Source organism: Chionomys nivalis, chromosome X (assembly GCF_950005125.1).
Source record: "Chionomys nivalis chromosome X, mChiNiv1.1, whole genome shotgun sequence".
NCBI lineage: Eukaryota > Metazoa > Chordata > Mammalia > Rodentia > Cricetidae > Chionomys > Chionomys nivalis.
In genome coordinates, this window is record NC_080112.1 from 104,854,557 (window position 1) to 104,873,397 (window position 18,841).

General features: G+C 34.1%; 1 protein-coding gene across 3 annotated transcripts in view; it reads right to left on the reverse strand.

The window, feature by feature from the left end:
• Nucleotides 1-18,841, reverse strand: part of Diaph2 (diaphanous related formin 2) — a 703,438-nt gene that overhangs the window by 616,604 nt on the left and 67,993 nt on the right. For 2 of the 3 annotated variants that reach the window (XM_057758989.1, XM_057758987.1), the window contains exons 4-5: nt 16,281-16,385; nt 11,369-11,389 (exon numbers count right to left, since the gene is read on the reverse strand). In XM_057758989.1, coding sequence (XP_057614972.1) covers nt 11,369-11,389; nt 16,281-16,385 — 126 coding nt within the window. The remainder of the gene's footprint in view (nt 1-11,368; nt 11,390-16,280; nt 16,386-18,841) is intronic. The other variant, XM_057758988.1, reaches the window with a different exon arrangement.

Genomic DNA, 18,841 nt, shown 5'->3' on the forward strand with positions numbered 1-18,841 from the left:
TCTTATTTATCACTTATTAATTTCAAATATAGAGGTCACTTCCTCAGCCCTTATGATGAGGCAGCCAGATAGCCACATGCCTCATAATGAGATGCTCTGAAGCCAAGAATTACCTATATAGCATCCTTACTAAAAATATTTATTCTGAATTTAGTCGTGGAGAAACAAGAAAAATCAAGACTGAGAAACATTGTGCAAAATAACTGAACTGGTTTCTTCAAAGTGTTAACAAAAACTATTCAAATGCATCCAAACTCCTCTAGATTGAAGAAGATGAGGAAGATTTAGACAATAAGTTTGATCTTCAATTGTACTATAAGAATATAATTATAAAGTGTATTAAGATAGCTAGGGAAATGTAAAAATTGGCCCTCGTTGAATAACAACATCACATCAGTAAAAAAACAAACCTCAAATTTGATCATATCCATTGCTCACATTGGAGAAGACCCTTGCTCTTTGGTGATGCATGCTTAAGCATGAAAGGCTGAAGTATAACAAATCAATAACAAAAACTCCAAAAGATGAAAAAAGTGAAATAAGAAAAAGAATGAATGAGCAAATATAGTATAATATAATGTTTTAACATGAGAATGAGTAAGAGCTATATGAGTATTACAGTGACTATATGCCTTAGAGCAAATAAGAAAATTTGGCAGAGAGTTCATTACATATTCATAAAACAAACAAAATGGGTAACTATAGAATTATTAATCAATTCATTTAATCAAAGCATTATCTGCCAAAATTCCAAACTCATTTTAACTCATTTCAAAAATGGTTCATTTGTTATACACAAAAAGCTTAGAAAATATTTTGGGCGATTTTAATCAACTTCCTGAAATGTGATAACTCAAAAAATAAAATTAGAACTGCGCACTTGTGTACGCACATACAATCTGATTTGACAGTTTATAATTGGACTACATTAAAAACAAAAGCATGAAATTGTTTTAGCAGCAATTTCAGCCTAGTCATCTGTTTAATACAAGTAATTTTTCCAAATGAAAACCTTGCTACATTTGGAATAGTAACTCAGCAGTGCCCTACCCACAAACATAGAAAGGTGGAGCTTGCCAAATTTTGTGAAATTCTTTGATGAATTTCTGCTACTACTTATTGACCCCATACCACTAGATTTGTCTCCAAATTACTTGTGCCTTGTAAATATGAATAATTAACAATTTGAGAAAATATATACTAAGCATTGTTTCACATACTGATGGCAATGTATGTATTAATTTAATTCAACAATAGGCTAGAAACCATGGCTATTTTTCATCAGTTTTCTCAAACTATACTGGAAAGTGCATTTTAAAATGGACCAAACTACTCAAATATTCAATTTTTCTAAAGATAAAATCATGCCACAACCACACAAGGTGAATTTTGTTTCTGGATATTGAGTTTTCAGTAACTATAATTAAGGGACCCCTGAGGGTGCCTGGGTTTATTACAATACTACTTTGTTATCAAATACTTAATCTACCAAAATTATCTTTATCAGTTTACAGGAGTAAAAGAAAATGTGCATTTCTGAAAGTATATCAATAAAAATAGGAACAATTTTAATAACATAATCATGCAGCCAAGAAATGACCACATATAAACATTATAATATTAACAGCATTTTATGTAAGGGGTACAGGATTGTGAGTCATTTTTAAAGTTTACTTTCTGTTGTTGTGATAAACACCAGAACTAAAAGCAATTTCAGGAAGAAAAGGATTATCTCCTCTTACAGGATATACTTCATGTATTTCATCATCAAAGCAGAAAGTAAAGGCAAGAACCTGGAGACAGGTCATGGAGAAGTGCTGCCTACTGGCTTGATCCTCGTGGCTTGCTCAGCCTGCTTTCTTACAGACCCCAGAGCACCTACCCAAGGATGGCACTACCCACAATGGGTAGGGTCCTTGAGCATCGATTATTAATCAAGAAAATACCCTGTAGACTTGCCTAGAGGCCAATTTTTTGGATATTTACTCGATTACTATTCCGCTTCCCAGATGTGTCTAGATTGACAAAACGGCTAACCAGCACAATTCCCTTTAGTTATTTCACTAGCTTTCAGATAATACACTAGTCTTTTTAAATCAGTCTTTTAAATTAGTACACAAAGCAGCAGGTTTCATTATCACACTTTTGTGCATATATGCCAGTATACATTATTTTTCATTCCCTTGGATCACTTTCCCTCTCTTCCTGGCCCCTTGCTCATCAGAATTGCATTGCTCTTACAAAAGAGAGATAAAATTTTGAAGTCTTTTAAATCATGTATTTAAAAGAATTTGGGTCTTTTATACTTACATTACTTTTTAAAAGAAGGCAAATTCTTAACTACTACCAAAAATCTGAAATTACTGTCAGAAACTTTGCTTTTGTTCAATTTCCATAACTTCAGTTTTAGAAAGTTATTAAATCCCTAATTTATACAGTATATATAAGCAAAAAGGTCAGACTAAGTGAACAAATGATGCCATGACTGCACAGTTTAAAAAGATGAATATTTTCATATTTAAATGCAAGATTGGGGTGACACCCATAGTTGCTTATGCCTTTTCATAAAGAAGCGACAGTAAACATTATCTTTAGCCAAAGAGCAATGTCAAAAATGTGAGATTTTACAAAGGATAAAAGCATAATTGGCTCCTAAAGAAGACACTAAGTAATGAAACAAATGCATAAATGCATTATCAGCCAGCACTTGTGGTTCAACACATTTCTCTTGAAATGTGTATTAGGAACTACCATAAGAATTATCTCTTTAACTGGTTATTACTGTAATGGCTTATTATGTAGGATGTTTGACAGTTTACAAGTGTTTCATAACTCCATCAGTATAGCAAAATACATAGAGAGATGTAGGATAAAGAAAAGTTAGTCTTTTACCTCAAGTCACTCAGGGATAAAAAGTAAATCCCTGCCAACAGGCCTTTGAAGTCCAAGAGCTATAATTTGTTCAGTTAAACATCAACTTTGTTTAAATAGTAATATTTAAATAAAATACTTATAAACTCTCAGAAGACAAGGAAAATGTCCTAGCATGCATTACACATAATTTAAATACTTTAGGCTGTAACAGAAATAAAAGAATTAGGCATCCCTTTGTTCAACTGTTACGATTTCTGCATTAAGCATTCCTTTTGTATGGTAGGTTTCCTGGAAGTATGATTCACTGTATACGATATGCTGTGAGCAAACACAATTGGAGAAAAATTCTAAGGGAACAATCAGGATACTTCTAGCTGATGTGATGATCTATTTTGAGAGAATGTTGGATAATGGGAAAAGAATGAAGCAGAGGGTGGACCCTTCTCAATATTTTTCACCCACATCTAAACTGAGGAAGAACACTTTCATAGACACGTCTACACTCTGAGTAAAACAAGAGAAAGAACTTGGAGACAGAATGGGTTATAAATGAATACTTAACAATTCTGAGGCCCCAATCTGTAGACAGATCTAACAGGAGAACTTGAATTAGAAGAAGCTGAACATCCACTTGAGCCTTCAAGTGCCCTAAGAGAGTTCATGGGTTATAATGAGCAACTTTCTTCAGTGTAGCAGAAAAGTTATCAAGAAGAAAGATACTTAAATTTTTTATTTATATTCTAAGTGGAAAAAAAGACTTTTATGATGCCGAACTTAATTTCCAAAGAATGAGGACTGTTCTTGAGAAGCTTTATAAAATTACTGGCAGTCTTCTGATTTCAGTTCATAAGCAGTTCAACTTCAGTGGAGCTATAAGAATTCAGTGATTGAACAGAGGGATACTAATTATTTTATTGCTGTTTGAGCCCAACGTATTTGAAAATGTCTAAGGTATATTAAAAACATGGCCCTTGCCTTCTCAGCACTCATATTTTAATTAAATATTAATTAAACAAAAGTAATATTTAATTGAAATTAATTATAAAAGTCAAGAGTGCAAAAGATAGGTGAACATGGATGATATGAAACTCAAAAGGACTATGTTTTATCTCTTTTAGCATAGAAAACAATGGCTTCAAAAACTATAGGCCAATGATAGAAATGGAATTGTCTCAGTGTGTATTTTTGGTCCCTAATGCACCAGTAATTTTGCACTTTTTTCTCCCACTGAAGTTCTATAGTATCATCTGTTTACATGCATCAATGTTGCCAGTTTACAAATGGCTACTCCAAAAACACAAAGATCATTCTTTCTCAATCTTTCAGGCCCCCAAAATAACAGGTGTAAAAAGGCATTTCCTCCCCTAGAATGCAGCAGCTCCTCCATGATAAGAATAGATTTGTAATGGTGCCAATAGGTTTAAGTAATGAATAATCTTTCAAAATACATGTAGATATCTTTGTCTTGATATTTTGGGTTTTGCTATCTTGTTTTCGTAAACCAGCTAGGCAAATGCTTTACCACTGAGCCAAGTTTCCAGACCCTGTATACCCTTACCCAAAACAAGACTAATACACAAGCCAGCTTGCATACTGTTAAAACATTAGAAAAGGAGAAAGTAGCTGGTCACTGAAGTAATAAACGTGAAATTAGTGAAGACCAAAATGAGTACTTTAATAGTGTTTGTGCAGTTCTTTAAAAGATCACTTATTATATGCCACCATTCAATAGTCTCGGGTCTTCTTTTCATCTTAAAAACAAATGAGTTTCTCTACTTTATAGTTAAAAATAATGGCATTGATTATTTTTATTCTGATTGAATTTAGATTTTTAATAAGATTGTTACCACCATCAAAACTAAATCTTTTACAGTAGCAACTATTCTACAATGTCTAAATCTGTTAGAAAAACACAATAAACTTGGAGTATAAGAAAGCAATGTTTTGTCATCATGAAGTAACTACTTTAAACTCCAATAATCAGTGTTTTGTCTCCCCCTTCTGGACTACCTAATTATAGAAAGGGAAAAAGAGAGAAAAGAAAGATTTAATTGTTCTTCACAGGATAGATTCAAATAATTGGTATGACACAAGTATAATTTCAACATAAAGTAATCATTAAGGCCTGACCCTGTTAAGAATCTAGCAAAAAATTCACCTTATAATAGAATAGCAGCTCAACAGTTCACAAAAACATACTGCCATGCTTAGTGGTATTTGATGGATACTACTAGTAATAGTTGGTTTACATCCAGGTGCATAGCAAGAACATTTGAACGTACTTAGAAACTGGCCATAAAGCAATCACTCAGTCTCTTGCTCTGTTGACAGGGTCTCACACTGTACTTCAGGTTTGGCCTTGAATTCCTATGGCTACTTCTGCATTACTTTCTTTATCATCCTGATCCTAGAAACCCACTAGGCTCTCTTTTGGAACAAAACCCCATAAATCACTCAATTAATGAAAACAATTCTCACATCCTGATTATGGGCAAAAGTGACACTTGTATTGAGCCTTCACTATGATGAGCTTGTCCTTTGGACTGAGATTATTTATAAAGATTACAAAATGTAAAAAGTAAGAGCTTTTAAACATTTAAGATTGCCTATCTGGAAGACAATACTCCAGATTGCAAAATATGTGTTGCTGTTCTCTATGCTAATCCACCAAGTCACTGAAACATACACACAGTACTCCTGACTTAGTAAAGATAGTTGGGCTACAGTTTATGAGCCAGTGAACGAAATTCAAATGATAACTGATCTTTTCTCATCAGAAAGGTACAGAAAGTATATTTTAAATAGTAAAAGCCAGAATCTGCAACAGTGAGTCCCATTTTAAAAATCACTCTGTTAATGCTTAAAAACTAAAAAATGTCCTTGCATGGTCAGACTTTACTTCTGCTTTTGTGATCTTAGCTATTTCTCCTTGATTTACGTATCTAACTGAACTCATCATCTTGAACTCCAAACTTGGTCTTGCTCTTGACTTCTGTATGAATGTTCGCGTCATTTTAATCAGTAACGCTTGAAATTTCAGTCATTATTGAGGCACACATCTCTTCTGCCCTTTATATTCATTTGCTGAGGCGGATATAGTTCATATCCAGCCTTCCTTACTCTCTCCTTTATACCCTCCATTTGCTTCCTACTAAAAACATTCCAACTCGGTCACAATACCACTGCAGAAACCACTTGCTTGAGCTCTCTGTCCTCGGTCTCTAACCTCTGCAAAGTCTACTACTGTGAGTCCTCTCCAGCAGAAGCCTCAATTCTGTCATTCTAAGTCTCAAAAAACACCCAGGACTCCCCAATGACTATTCATACAGCTCTCCTAAAATGACCGTAGCTTTCCTTTCCAAGTTTGGGGACAACTAGCTATGTCTAAATGTGTTTTCATCCATTTGAACTAGCTCTTTGCATTGTTAATAAATACCCATTCCTGTCCTTTGCCCATACCATGCTACCTACCCATAGTGCCCTCCATTCATTTCCTCAAAAACTCCGTGAACATTTCTGCCCCAAGGCCTTTGCACTTGGCATTATGTCAGACTGCAAAGTTCTTCTGTCGATATCCGCATGGCTCTCTCCATTTCCCCTGAATTCTCACTTGCTTACTAGCTTGTCTATTTAAAACAGGACATACCTGATCACTGTGCTTTCTCATCTTTCTTTTTTTTTTTTACATTTTTTCCTCCATAGCACTTTCCAAGACCTGCCATAATATTTGATATGTGTCTTACTGTATGTTTCCCCAACTAAAATGTTAGCTCCATGAGTACAACCTGTATAGTTGATCATGCTAACAGTACAAGGAGTCCTAGAAATTAGGACCTGTGTATTTAAATTGTGGTTCTTAGCTCTAGCTTTTTACAGGTCCTGCCAAGGAAGAGTGAGTGGGAATGATTCATTCACGAGAAACGCTGACCTGCCATTTCCCTAAATGGAGCCTGAAGGCCAAGGTCTATACACACATTTCCAGGCTTTTGTTTCATTTTTTCTCTAAATAATAACACTGCTATGGGAAAGGTGGAAACGGAATGAGACTTGCTCTCTCCTACCAATTTTAGCATAAGCAGGAAAAGAAATTCATTCTTCTTGTTTCGTGTATTTTATGTCCTTTTTTCTGAATATGGGTGTGTATTAGAAGTCAAAGTCAGGCATTATGGTCAGGGGCTCCTATAATAATTCCAAGAATATTGCCTGGTATATAACAGATACCTGTGACTCTGGGTTGAAAAAATAAAGGATTTGGGTGCAGCAGGATATGCTTGTAATGGCAGTATGTAAAGGTTATTGAAGGAAGATGAGGAATACGAGGCCAGCCTTGGATACATGAGACCCTGTCACCACACTGTTAAGAGAGAATGAATGCATGTTAAATTATTGATTTATTTTTTTCTGATATAGGGTCTTATTATGTAGCTCAGGCTGGCCTGGAGCCTGATATATAGACCAGGCCAGCCTTGCACTCAGAGATTCACCTGCTTCTGTGTCGTATGTTCTGAAACTGAATGCCTTCACCAGCATGTCTAGCCATAAGTCAGCTATTTAAATTCTGGTCCTTTCAGAGGTAAAACTAACATTCCTAAAGTGCCCATTTTGCCCTAGGCACTGAACTACTTATATTAAATTGCCTTATGTTTAACCCTATGAGGTCTAATCATTATATTTATATTTTTAAAGTATCATTTTATAATCAGGTCAATTGTTCCTTTTTTGCTCTATGCTTACTTTTATGTATATGGATAAACTATTCCTGGCTTGCAATAAAATAAAGTCAGTCATTTTAACTGTTTTCTAAATATGCCTTGTAAGATATTTTACTATGCAATAAAAACTATTTTGATTCACAAAGTTTGACCATATTTATTTAGAACTAGAAGCCCCCAAAGTCATCATTCAGTCCCACCTCTATCTTACTCCAAATTCTCGACAACTTTCATCTTTTCACTTCATAGAAAGAATTTATAGAAAATCGTCAACTATTTTAGTGACCCTTTAAAATAAACGTGTCAGTAGTAACTTGTGACCTCATAGGATGTTTCTATTGTTTTTGTTGATGTTGCTTCTGTTGTTTTACTTTTTTCTCAAAGCCCAGCAATAACCCACAGCAAGTAACACCTGGCTTCCAATAAAGAGATGAAGTCTTCTTCTAACATTCAGCAAAATCCTTTCAACCTTTTTCTTTTTTTATTTGGAGGGGGGAATTTCCCCCAACGGGGTTTCACTGTATTAACAGTCCTGACTGTCCTGGAACTCAATCTGTATATACCAGGGCGGCCTCAAACTCACAGTTATCCACCTGCCTCTGCCTCCCAAGTACTGGCATTAAAGGCGTACACCATAACTGTCCAGCCTTCTCACTATTCTTGATCGAGAAATAATTGCATTTCTACTCTTAAACCTATAAACAGCATATATTTTGTATGCTTAGAGAAAAAAAAATACTTCATGGTCTTAATTTCAGTTTACAATGTAATTGATGTGCTTTATATTTTTCAAATAATGTTTACATAACTATTATAGTTAATAAAAGGATAAACTGGACTTAGGATTGACATGTTTAGTTCTATTTTGAATATAATAAATACAAATAGCCCACTGAAACCTATCCTGAACTTAGTATTTTCATTTCACAATGGGAAGTCAGAGGACTCAAGGTCATACAGGCCCTATGCAACATAGTCTGAAACCGAACCCATTTGTTTATGAATATATGACTTTCACAAACTATAGACTCTGTCCTACGGACACAGAAATACAAACCCAAACGATGATAAAGGCTAGAGGCTACTCTTCAAGTATGCTAATTACTATAAAGTAAAATAGGGATGTCATTTTTAAAATCCCTTAGTGAATATATAAAGTACTAGGAATTACCAAATAGAAAGAAACAACATGTGTAAAAGAAAGAGCTACAGGAATTTCAATAAAGTATCAAGTGGAAATGGTATGTGGTTTGGGGAATCAGAATAAAGAAAGGCTTCATACAAAAGCTGTGAAGTGAGTACATGCAGAATAGTCACAAAGCTAGAATCAGTATGACCTGGAGATGAAGTTGTAGCTATGTCCCAATATCAGGTAACTTTCAGGTTTGCTTTTTAAAGCAAAATGAAAAGCAACAGCAATGGTAAAAACAGAAAAATCAGCAGCAGGGCCTACTATTTCAGCTTGCAACCAGTGTTAGAGAATGAAAAAAAAAAGGCCATGCAGACCTACTTCATTGTATATCCCATCTTTCCAATTTCATTCTGGCTCTTTCAGCACTCATGTTTCAACTAATGTTAAAATCTCTAAGTAACCACAATACTTAATTTGGTGATTTGAGAAATCTACTGTCTATAGCATCTCTATGAAAGTTCTATCTGCCTATTTACCGCAAAAATACTCCTCCCACCTTTTGAAGATTAGTGAGCCCATAACACATAAACCCTTTGAAGTTGTCTTTTAACTGGAATGATTTTATATATTGTTTCATCTCTCTCTTTAGCTGCAAAATAAAAAATAAAATAAAGTAAAATTAGGACAATAAAATTACCATAATGCATCCCTCCTACCTCTACTTTAAATTACACCTTCCTCATTTCCTATAGAAGGGATTCCTACAGTTTACTCCCTTTGCAGCAGAAGCTGACAGCACAAATGTGAGAAGCAGATGCAAGATCAGAAAATGGCCATGAAGAAAGACATACTCTGGATCTAACCATAGCACGTATCTCTAAACATCACCTTTCAGAACACTCTAGGACTCATGCACAGTCTCTGCCTTTGCCATGACAATACAGCTTCTTTGGGATCCCTCTCTGTTCTGTACACCTGACTGTTGTCATCTATCTTCTTTCCCTTTAGAGCCAGTTTCTTGAAAGCAAAAGCTGTGTTGATTGGCAAAAGAAACAAGCAAGAGGTTTTCTAAAATGTTAAAAACATGATGCTAGTGGACGGAAGGACTTACATGAGACAGCTTCTTCCTGCAACAATGAAAGTTTCAATGGAACTTAGATACTTGCTGGGCCACCAAAGAAGAAATAGTATTCTAGTTAAAAGCTAGTATGTGCTTGATTCCAGAAAAAATGTCATTAGGAACTGTCAAGGGTTCCTTGATGGAGGAGTTACTTTCATTGGTTAATAAAGAAACTGCCTCGGCCCATTTGATAGGCCAGCCCTTAGGTGGGTGGAGTAGACAGAACAGAATGCTGGGAGAAAGAAGCCAAGTCAGGCAGTTGCCATGATTCTCCCACCCAACACAGACGCAGGTTAAAATCTTTCCTCGTAAGCCACACCTCGTGGTGCTACACAGATTATTAAATATGGATTAAAGCAAGATATGAGAATTAGCCAATAAGAGGCTGGAACTAATGGGCCAGGCAGTGTTTAAAAGAATACAATTTTTGTGTTGTTATTTCCGGGGCTAAGCTAGCCGCAGCCCACCACTCCTTCTACAGTTCCTGTCAGGATAAAGACAGGAGCAGAGCTAAAGATGACTTTTTAAAATGGAGGTATAAGATCAGAAAGACTGCTCAGTGGCCTGACAACCTGAGTTATATCCCATGGTGAAGGGAGAACACTGATTTGTGGGAGTTGTCCTTTGTCCTTTACACATGTGCCATGGCACATGTACACATATACACACAGATAAATGCAGCATCTCCCATGGAGAGAGAGGAAAGGAGGGAATAAATAAGGAACTTTTAAAGGCAAAGTAAATATTAAACACATCCACTAGGCTAAATGCATCATTATTCTCTGATTTTTAAAGATGCTTCATACTCTATTCTCCAAAGAAATGATATACACTCAAGAAGACAAAGTAAAAAAAAAAAAAAAAAAAAAAAAGGCAAAGTAATTACAAACAACTCTGAAATATGATACGGGTAATTTCTGGATTGTTAAGAGATATATTGTAACTGCAATACTTTAAGTACAAAACCCTTAAATGGTAGCACCAAAAGACTTAAAACATAAACTGATAATTTTAACATATCTACTTAATATGTGAAGTCCAGTGAAACATTACTCATAAAAAGTCAGAGCCAATATATACCATCCAACAAAAACAGGTCTTTGGGTATCCTAACTGGTTTGATGTGTGTGTGTGTGTGTGTGTGTGTGTGTGTGTGTGTGTGTGTGTGTAAGACATCATTATAAGAATTTGTGTAAACAGAAGACCATACTTGAAAAATACCCCTACATGCTCTAATGATAAACAACATACAGCACACACTTTCAATTTCACCCAAGTTATCTAAAATGGCAGACATGTAATTTTCCAAGGGAAAAAAGAAAACCTTCAAGAAAACCCAGGCATATTCTATTTTTAAAACATATCCCAAAACTTTAAGAAAGTACTTAACTTAGCTAAATTTTAAATAATTGATTGCAATATTTAGCTAAACACTTTGGGAAAATCAAACATTAATTATTGCATGCAAAAAACACAAATCTCCAAAACAAAGATTTAATACTAAGGGTAAAATACTTCTTTTGTACTTACCATAACTTTACTTCCAACTATCTGCATGCAGTGGTCAACAGAGAATGGTTATGGTGTGAAAAAAACAAACAGCAATAATATTAGTAATTAGAAGCTTTGACAGAAGTTAAGTGTTTAGTAAATTAGTCAATGGCCTACTCTAGCGACACATTTAATGCTTTAGATCTTGAGGTGAAGAAAAATACCAATATTAATGTGTGCCATTTAAAAACATATAGTCTACTCATAGGTATAAATAATGATTTGGAATTTTTAAAAATCAGTACTTTAAGAGGTTTTCCATGCATTAAAAGTCTAAATATAAAATGTAATAGCAATATACACTCAAATATTACCCCATTCATAGCCCCTCAAAGAAATTATCAGTGGAAAATTTATTCCAAATATTGCTCTTGTTTTCTTTCCTAGCTATGGAAAATACAGTGTTATGGTCAGAATAAGTTATTTTAAAGTACAAATGTTGATGTAAAGTCATGCATCAAGTTTAGGAATCAACTTTATTTGAAAGCTGAATATTTTATATTGTTATAAATTTAAAATGTATAATACCATTTTAACTTATACTTTTAAATTATAAGACAAATTTGTTATTATTGTCATCCTATTTCTCTAAGTATGAAATCAGAGTTTTCTATATGATGTGAAAACAAACAATGTAATTCATCCATAAAAATGCAAGGAAAGAGTCAGAAATTTGAAGAGATGAGACAATTTCTAGGATTGTGTTTAAGAAAACAAGAGGAAACTCCAACACAAACATAATCTTATGCCAAAATCCAAATGTAAGTCAAATCACTGTTATCAGATTCCCATGCTTGAATATCAAGCAGTGTACCAATAGAGCAAATTTACTATTCAAAACCATTGATGTGAGAACATTTATTATCAATATGTGTTATATTTTTCAGGTAGTGCTTTTAAAACAAATAACAAATTTAATTGAAAGTTAAGTAAGTATCTTCATCTAAGATATTACAAGATACAAAACGATAATGGTGCTTCCAAGTAAATTATTTCAGAGAAATTCACAAGTCTCCAAACCGCAAAGCAAGTTCCTTAAAAATTCAGTCAGTGATTATTTAGATGAATAAAAGCTTCTTTGGTGCCACTAACAGTCATCTGAAATGGAAGATATATTGTTTATATTTCCTCCCGCCAAAAAAGACTGAGGTTATATTTGTCCCTTGTTTCTTTAGCACAGACAAGAGACAAAAAAAGAAAAAAAAAAGAATGAGAGTCTGTGTTAACAATTAAGACAGGTTCATAGTCAGTGAAACAACTAAAATGCAGCCCACTGAAGGCCTGTTTGAATGATTCATTTGGACTGCAAAATGATTTAATTTAGCTAAAGCACATACAGAAAGATATTTGATTGATTAGTCAAGAGAAGCAAGGAGAAAATAGTTTGGTCATATCTGGGTTCAACTGTTTCATGTTACCCAGTCCATAAAAGAAAAGGACCCGAGGAAAAGTATCTGATGATGGCGACAACACAGCCACAATAAATACAGATGTATTTGCATGTGTACTACAACTTTCAACTAAATGTTTTATTGGTTAAGTCTACAAACCTATAGATAAAATTGATATAATGATTTTGGATTATGTACTATTGAAGAGTTTTTTGGAACAATTATCCCTCTCAATGCCTCACATGTTGTCAAATGTGTAACCTAACATGTTCTAAAATCTGAATTTCATAAATAGTAATTAAAATTAGAAGTAAACTACTTCCTTCATATTATCACAAGGACAATGGCATGAAGTTCACTAACATTAGGACTCTAGTAAATAATGTTTCCTCATGAATGTGTCTACATATGTTGTTAGTTGTATTCAAGATCTTCTCTAAATCCCCAGCACTATGTGCCTCTTTCTGGGTTATAAATCAGTAGGGCAGCTTTAACAATACCAACAGCTTGTTTGCCAGTTCTGCAATGGCACTTAAAAACCATACAATCTTCTTTGTTATTTGTAACTATATAACAGGCCAACTCCCTTAGGTCAGGTCTAGAACCGCACCTCCTACAATAACATGCATTTGGCTCCCAGAGCAATAAAAGCACACTAGGTTCTCCACATACCTATTTAAAGTTCACTCATCACTGAGTTACTCAATCTACTATTACTTTAGTACACAAAAGTGTCTACTATAAGACTTTACATTAAGTGTGTGGGGATGAACAAACAATAGTTTTATAACATCAACTTGTGGTTTCCTTAATATACTCTTATTGTAACAAAATTAATGATGTAATACCAGACTTGTTTGTTTTAGAAACAGGTTCTGACACATGTCTGTGTGTTGCTTCATCATCTTTTAGTGCCGTTTCCCAGGAACACGATGGCTATTCCTCACTGAGCTCATTTTTTTCATTGTTAAAATTTCATATAAAAGAACAATGCAGTTCTTTAAAGGGGAAAACAAATTTTACATTAAAATTTAACTGTAGTCCTCCCATATCTTACATGTAACTATGGAACATTTTTTTTCACTTTAACACTGGCTATGCATTCAGATGAGATCTTTGATTACCTACAAAGCCTTTTTATAACATGATAGGTATCATATCTGCGTTAAATGAGGAAATATCTTTAATGGGTATATGAATATAATTAAAAAGAGTAAAAATGTACAAGGCAGGCAAAGCAAATTTAACACCTAATGAAAGCCAGATAGCAGGGCAGGAACTTAAGCTCCACACAGACCAACAGTCACACATTCAGAGATAATTGGTGCAAAATTGACTGTCACAATGATGAACAGGTACAAGCATTATTTCGTTTTGAATGTTGTTACTTATTGAATGGCATCCCTCTTATCTTTAAAGAGAAATTACATAAACAATTTTCATAGTTTTAATGACAGAAAACAGTACTAATTAATGTCTCTCCAAGGTGAGAAAACTTCAAAACACTCTTTGTCAACAAGCACTCTTCCATGAAAATATTTGGCCCATGAAAAATAATAGCAAAAAAATATAATCTTGGAATTCTTGTGAAAGAAAGAAGAGTAACAAGTATGCTGAAGGAGACAAATAAGGGCCATCCAATCAGTAGTACTAATTTAATGGCTACTTAAAATGGAAAATTTCATGTCTTATAAGAAATACTCCATTTCTATCATCTGAATTAAGCAGTTAAAATAAGCTGTTATCTAGCTTCTTCCCTTCCTCCACCTTTCTGCATTTCCTCCTCCCAATCTCTCTCCAGTGTTAGATGGAATCCAGAGCCTTAATAGGTTAGACAGGTGCACTTCATGCTAAGCTAGAGCCTCAGCCAATGGTTTTTGATTTCAATATGAAAATAAGTATAATAATTCAAAGTGTACATTTCTTTGGTGTGTTGAAGAGAACACCATATAAATATAAATTAAGCTATGCTGCGCATAGATAATGAGTAATTATCCAAAGGTCACGGAATGAGAACATCATATAATCTTCATTATAGTCAGTCCCACTTACTCAAACAACACCAACAAATGAGCCAGAGACACTAACAAATTCTATCATTAAAACACCAAATGATTAGTCATATATTATCTCCACTTTGTACTCAGATCTAGTTATATAGATTTGCTAGTATACTTGCCTTTAAGCATTTGAAAAACAACACTGAATATATATGCCCTGCATTTCCTAAAGCATTTTACTGGGAACAATAACTTGAGTGCAAAAATGAGAAAAGATTCATCAGAATTTCAGAGTAAAAACCCTATGCATCACCTAATTCTATTGAAAATGATGCTCATGGCAAATTTTCCTTATCACTTGAAACATATTTCTGCCCTAGGATACCAGAGCCTAATTAAAAAACATGCTGTTGCTCTGCTCTGGCAGAGCTGAAATGCATTATGTTTAAATAGTTCAGCATTCAGATTTAGCTTGCCAAAAGTACAATATAGAATCAATACAATTACAAAATTCAGTAGTTGCTACTAGAATTAGTGTACTAAAAAGTATGAATGACATAGCCAAATATTGTTAAAATATACTTTTACAATGAAGGACGTTTTCTTCAGTGGTCAATGTTTTAAACTGAAAATACTTTTTTTAAAGGTATGTGTACAGATACAGATATATAATATACTCATACACGTACATATAAATTACATATGTGTATGTATGAATATGTGTGTATGCACACATGCATACAATGATTTTATGGAATCTGAACAGGTAAAGTTCGTTTCAAAAACACAAGAGATACATTTTGTCATATCAAAAATACAATTTTTCCTACAAAAATTCAAATCTGAAGGCTACTTTTTAAAGAGCCCTAGAAGGGTAACAAGAAAAAAAAAAAACAATTCTATTAAAGTTGTAGGTTTTTTTTGCTGACATCAAATTCTTTCAATGAAACATATGTTTAGGTTTTGAAATTCATACAGACTTGATTAAAGTTCCTGGTGTGTGCTTTCCTTTATATTAAGGTGAGCTTTATCACACCAATTATTAACCAGCTTACAGTTTGCTCAAAACAACAAAGCAAAATATGAAAAACATTCCTAAAAATTACATGATTAAATGTAAACTTAATTAAAGGTGGCAGTGCTGTTTGTGTTTTCTCCCTCAAAATCTGAAATTTTCATGTAACAATATGTATAGTAGGTGGAATACCAGCAAACACTGCCAATTTTTAGCGACAGCATAAAACCTCTGCCCTCAAATTCACTAGATTCTGTCAAGAGATTTCTATATTAGTCTCTTGTCTATAATAATGGATCTCTTGTGTCTAATGAACAGGTCAGTACTGAGATATATATGCAAAATATGTAAAAGTGCATACATATCATTTCCTTAATTGACAATATGAGTGTACATAGTCAAAAATTTAAAGAGCTGAGCTTTGTTAACTGTTAAGTAAACAGATAAGCTCATTCTCTTGGTGCCTGGGAAGTGACTCTACTTACAGATTTGGTAGTAGCAGAAATATACTGGACAACCATCTCACGCTTGGTGGTAAAATCCTTGTTTCGTAAAGGGGCCTTCTTTTCTTCGTTAAGGTTCATATCCTCCTGTTAGAAAGGACATTTACTGTGAGGATGGATGAATTATTGCTTAAATGCTTCAAAAATGATTAATGCAATTAATATTTAACAGCAAATATTTTTGGATAGTTCACTATTATTTAATACTTGATATAACATAATTTTGTGTACATTTCACATGTATTCATGATTATTTCTACCCAGGAAGCGAGAAGAAGAAAATAATATTTTTAAACTATGCTACTGAACACTTTGTTGGTTCATAAAATAAATATGCATTACACAGTCCTATAAGAGCCATTCATTTATCTCAATATCACACACTCACACACACACCAAATTACCCTTGGTCCATGCTTCCCAAGGACCACTGTCACCCAGGAAAACAAATGTGATAGACAAATTATCAGGAGACATAACATCAAAGAAAAATTCCCAGAAAGTTGCTGGATATGAAAAAGAAAAAGAAAGAGGAAATCTAGCTGACTGTGTGTCTATGTCTGTATTGGGTATTATGAAAAGAAAAATCGTCTTAAATTACCTTGTATCAACTATACAATTGCTTCATTATGAAACTTCACACATGTATAAAATACACTTTTATCATGTTATACCTCCTCTGCCACTTCTTATCCCTAAGTCTGTTCCTACAAACTGTTGACTCTTATAAACTGTTCCATTCCTGCTATTGTAGCTGGCAGAGAACTCATTCATTGCCTCCCCATTTGTGTACAGCTTAATTTTTGTTAATGTTTTCTTTATAGATTTGGATATGAAATATAGATAGAAAAAAATTGAAAATATAGGAAAGTCAAAGGACAGAGACTCTTATGTCTAATTTTCTTTTAAAATTGGAATCACTTATTTAACATATACTATACATAAAGTACTGTGCTAGACAGTTAACACTGAAAAGCTGAGAAACTGCTTTTATAATAAAATTAAATGGTATCTTTTATGAATCAATGTCTGGTCCTTGGTATATGTTATTTAAGTACAAGTTATTATAATGGAGTCATGTATAAGATCCCTTAAAAACATAGGACAGATGTAAGGTCAGCAAAGATTTAGTCTGGATTTGAGTTATGAAGAATGAGAAAAATCTGACTAATGGCCAGGAGACTAGTTAAAAGATGCCAGAGGTCATCTGTCATTTTTGGATGCCCAGCACCATTTACACAAGCTTTCGATATTTTAATGCATCCTCACATTGTCAATTTCACTTTAAAACAATGACTCCATAAAAACTGCATTTGTCTACTTCCCTTATATATAATTTCAGTACAGACATGTGGCTTAGTCTTCACCAATGAAACGCATTTATAAAAGGTATAGACTCAGAAATAAACTATGTGAAGAAATAGGCCATGAACAGGCCATCCATCTTGCTGGTATGGGTGGCAACAGAGATGACGTAGATAGGGAACTGATGGCAGCAGCCACATATTTTTTACCTAGACAGACCAATTGGTTCTGGAATGGCGACAGCTCCTTAATCAGACTATATTTCACTATGTAGCTCTGTAAGCAATTCCTATAATGCCATCTGGAGTCTGTTGCTGCAACCCTCCTGGTTGAGAAGCAAACTACTATCCCTTAATACTTAATATACCTTTTAAAAATCTATATTATATATTCTTACACTGAAAAATATGAGATACTGAAGCATTTCAAGTGAATACTCTTAACTGTCAAACTACAGAGGATGGTAGCTGGATGAAAGGAAATTAATTTAAGAACCCATGTAAATGTTTTTTGAAGTCTGCATTTTCTCAGGCTCAAATATATACACCAGCTTCAGTTTGTGTTCAGGTGACATCGATTACAATCTATCTCTATCACTTCCAAATATTCTGAGGTTTCCCTTTCATCTTTAAATAACATACATCTATTCATTTGACCTTGGATTTTATGGTGTCATTGGCTAAGCACCTCATATTGGGCTTGTTTTCATCAAAATTCCTGTTCTCTCTACATGAGTTGGGTTATTTCTCTACTGCCTCAAAGCATTATGATGAAATTTTTGTCTGATATAAAAGTAGCTACAATGAATCTACATCTCCTGAGTACAGTCAACTGTGCAACTGTGTGAATGTTCTGGATTTTGTAAACTTGCCAACATAACTGAAAGGGTGGTAGTGCCATCCCTCCTTCCAGGGACAGCTCCTCATTAGTACCTCCATTTGATTTTTAATGGCACATACTGCAGTGATCAAGTCCTCAGAAAAGCAAGGCATTGTCAGAAAACAGGCTAGACAATAAGAGGAATGTAAGATTATACATCTCAGAGAATGCTGTTAAGATTGAGTACGATCATACATATCAAGCTTGGTGTACACTAACCAGTACCCAAAGAATGATATCTCCCACTAATGCTATCAATTGCCCATGCTCATTTTGGGAACTTCTTTTCACTTAACCCATTATGCTTTAATACTAGGTTCACAGTGACTGTTATACATACTATGGTGTTTCATACGTCC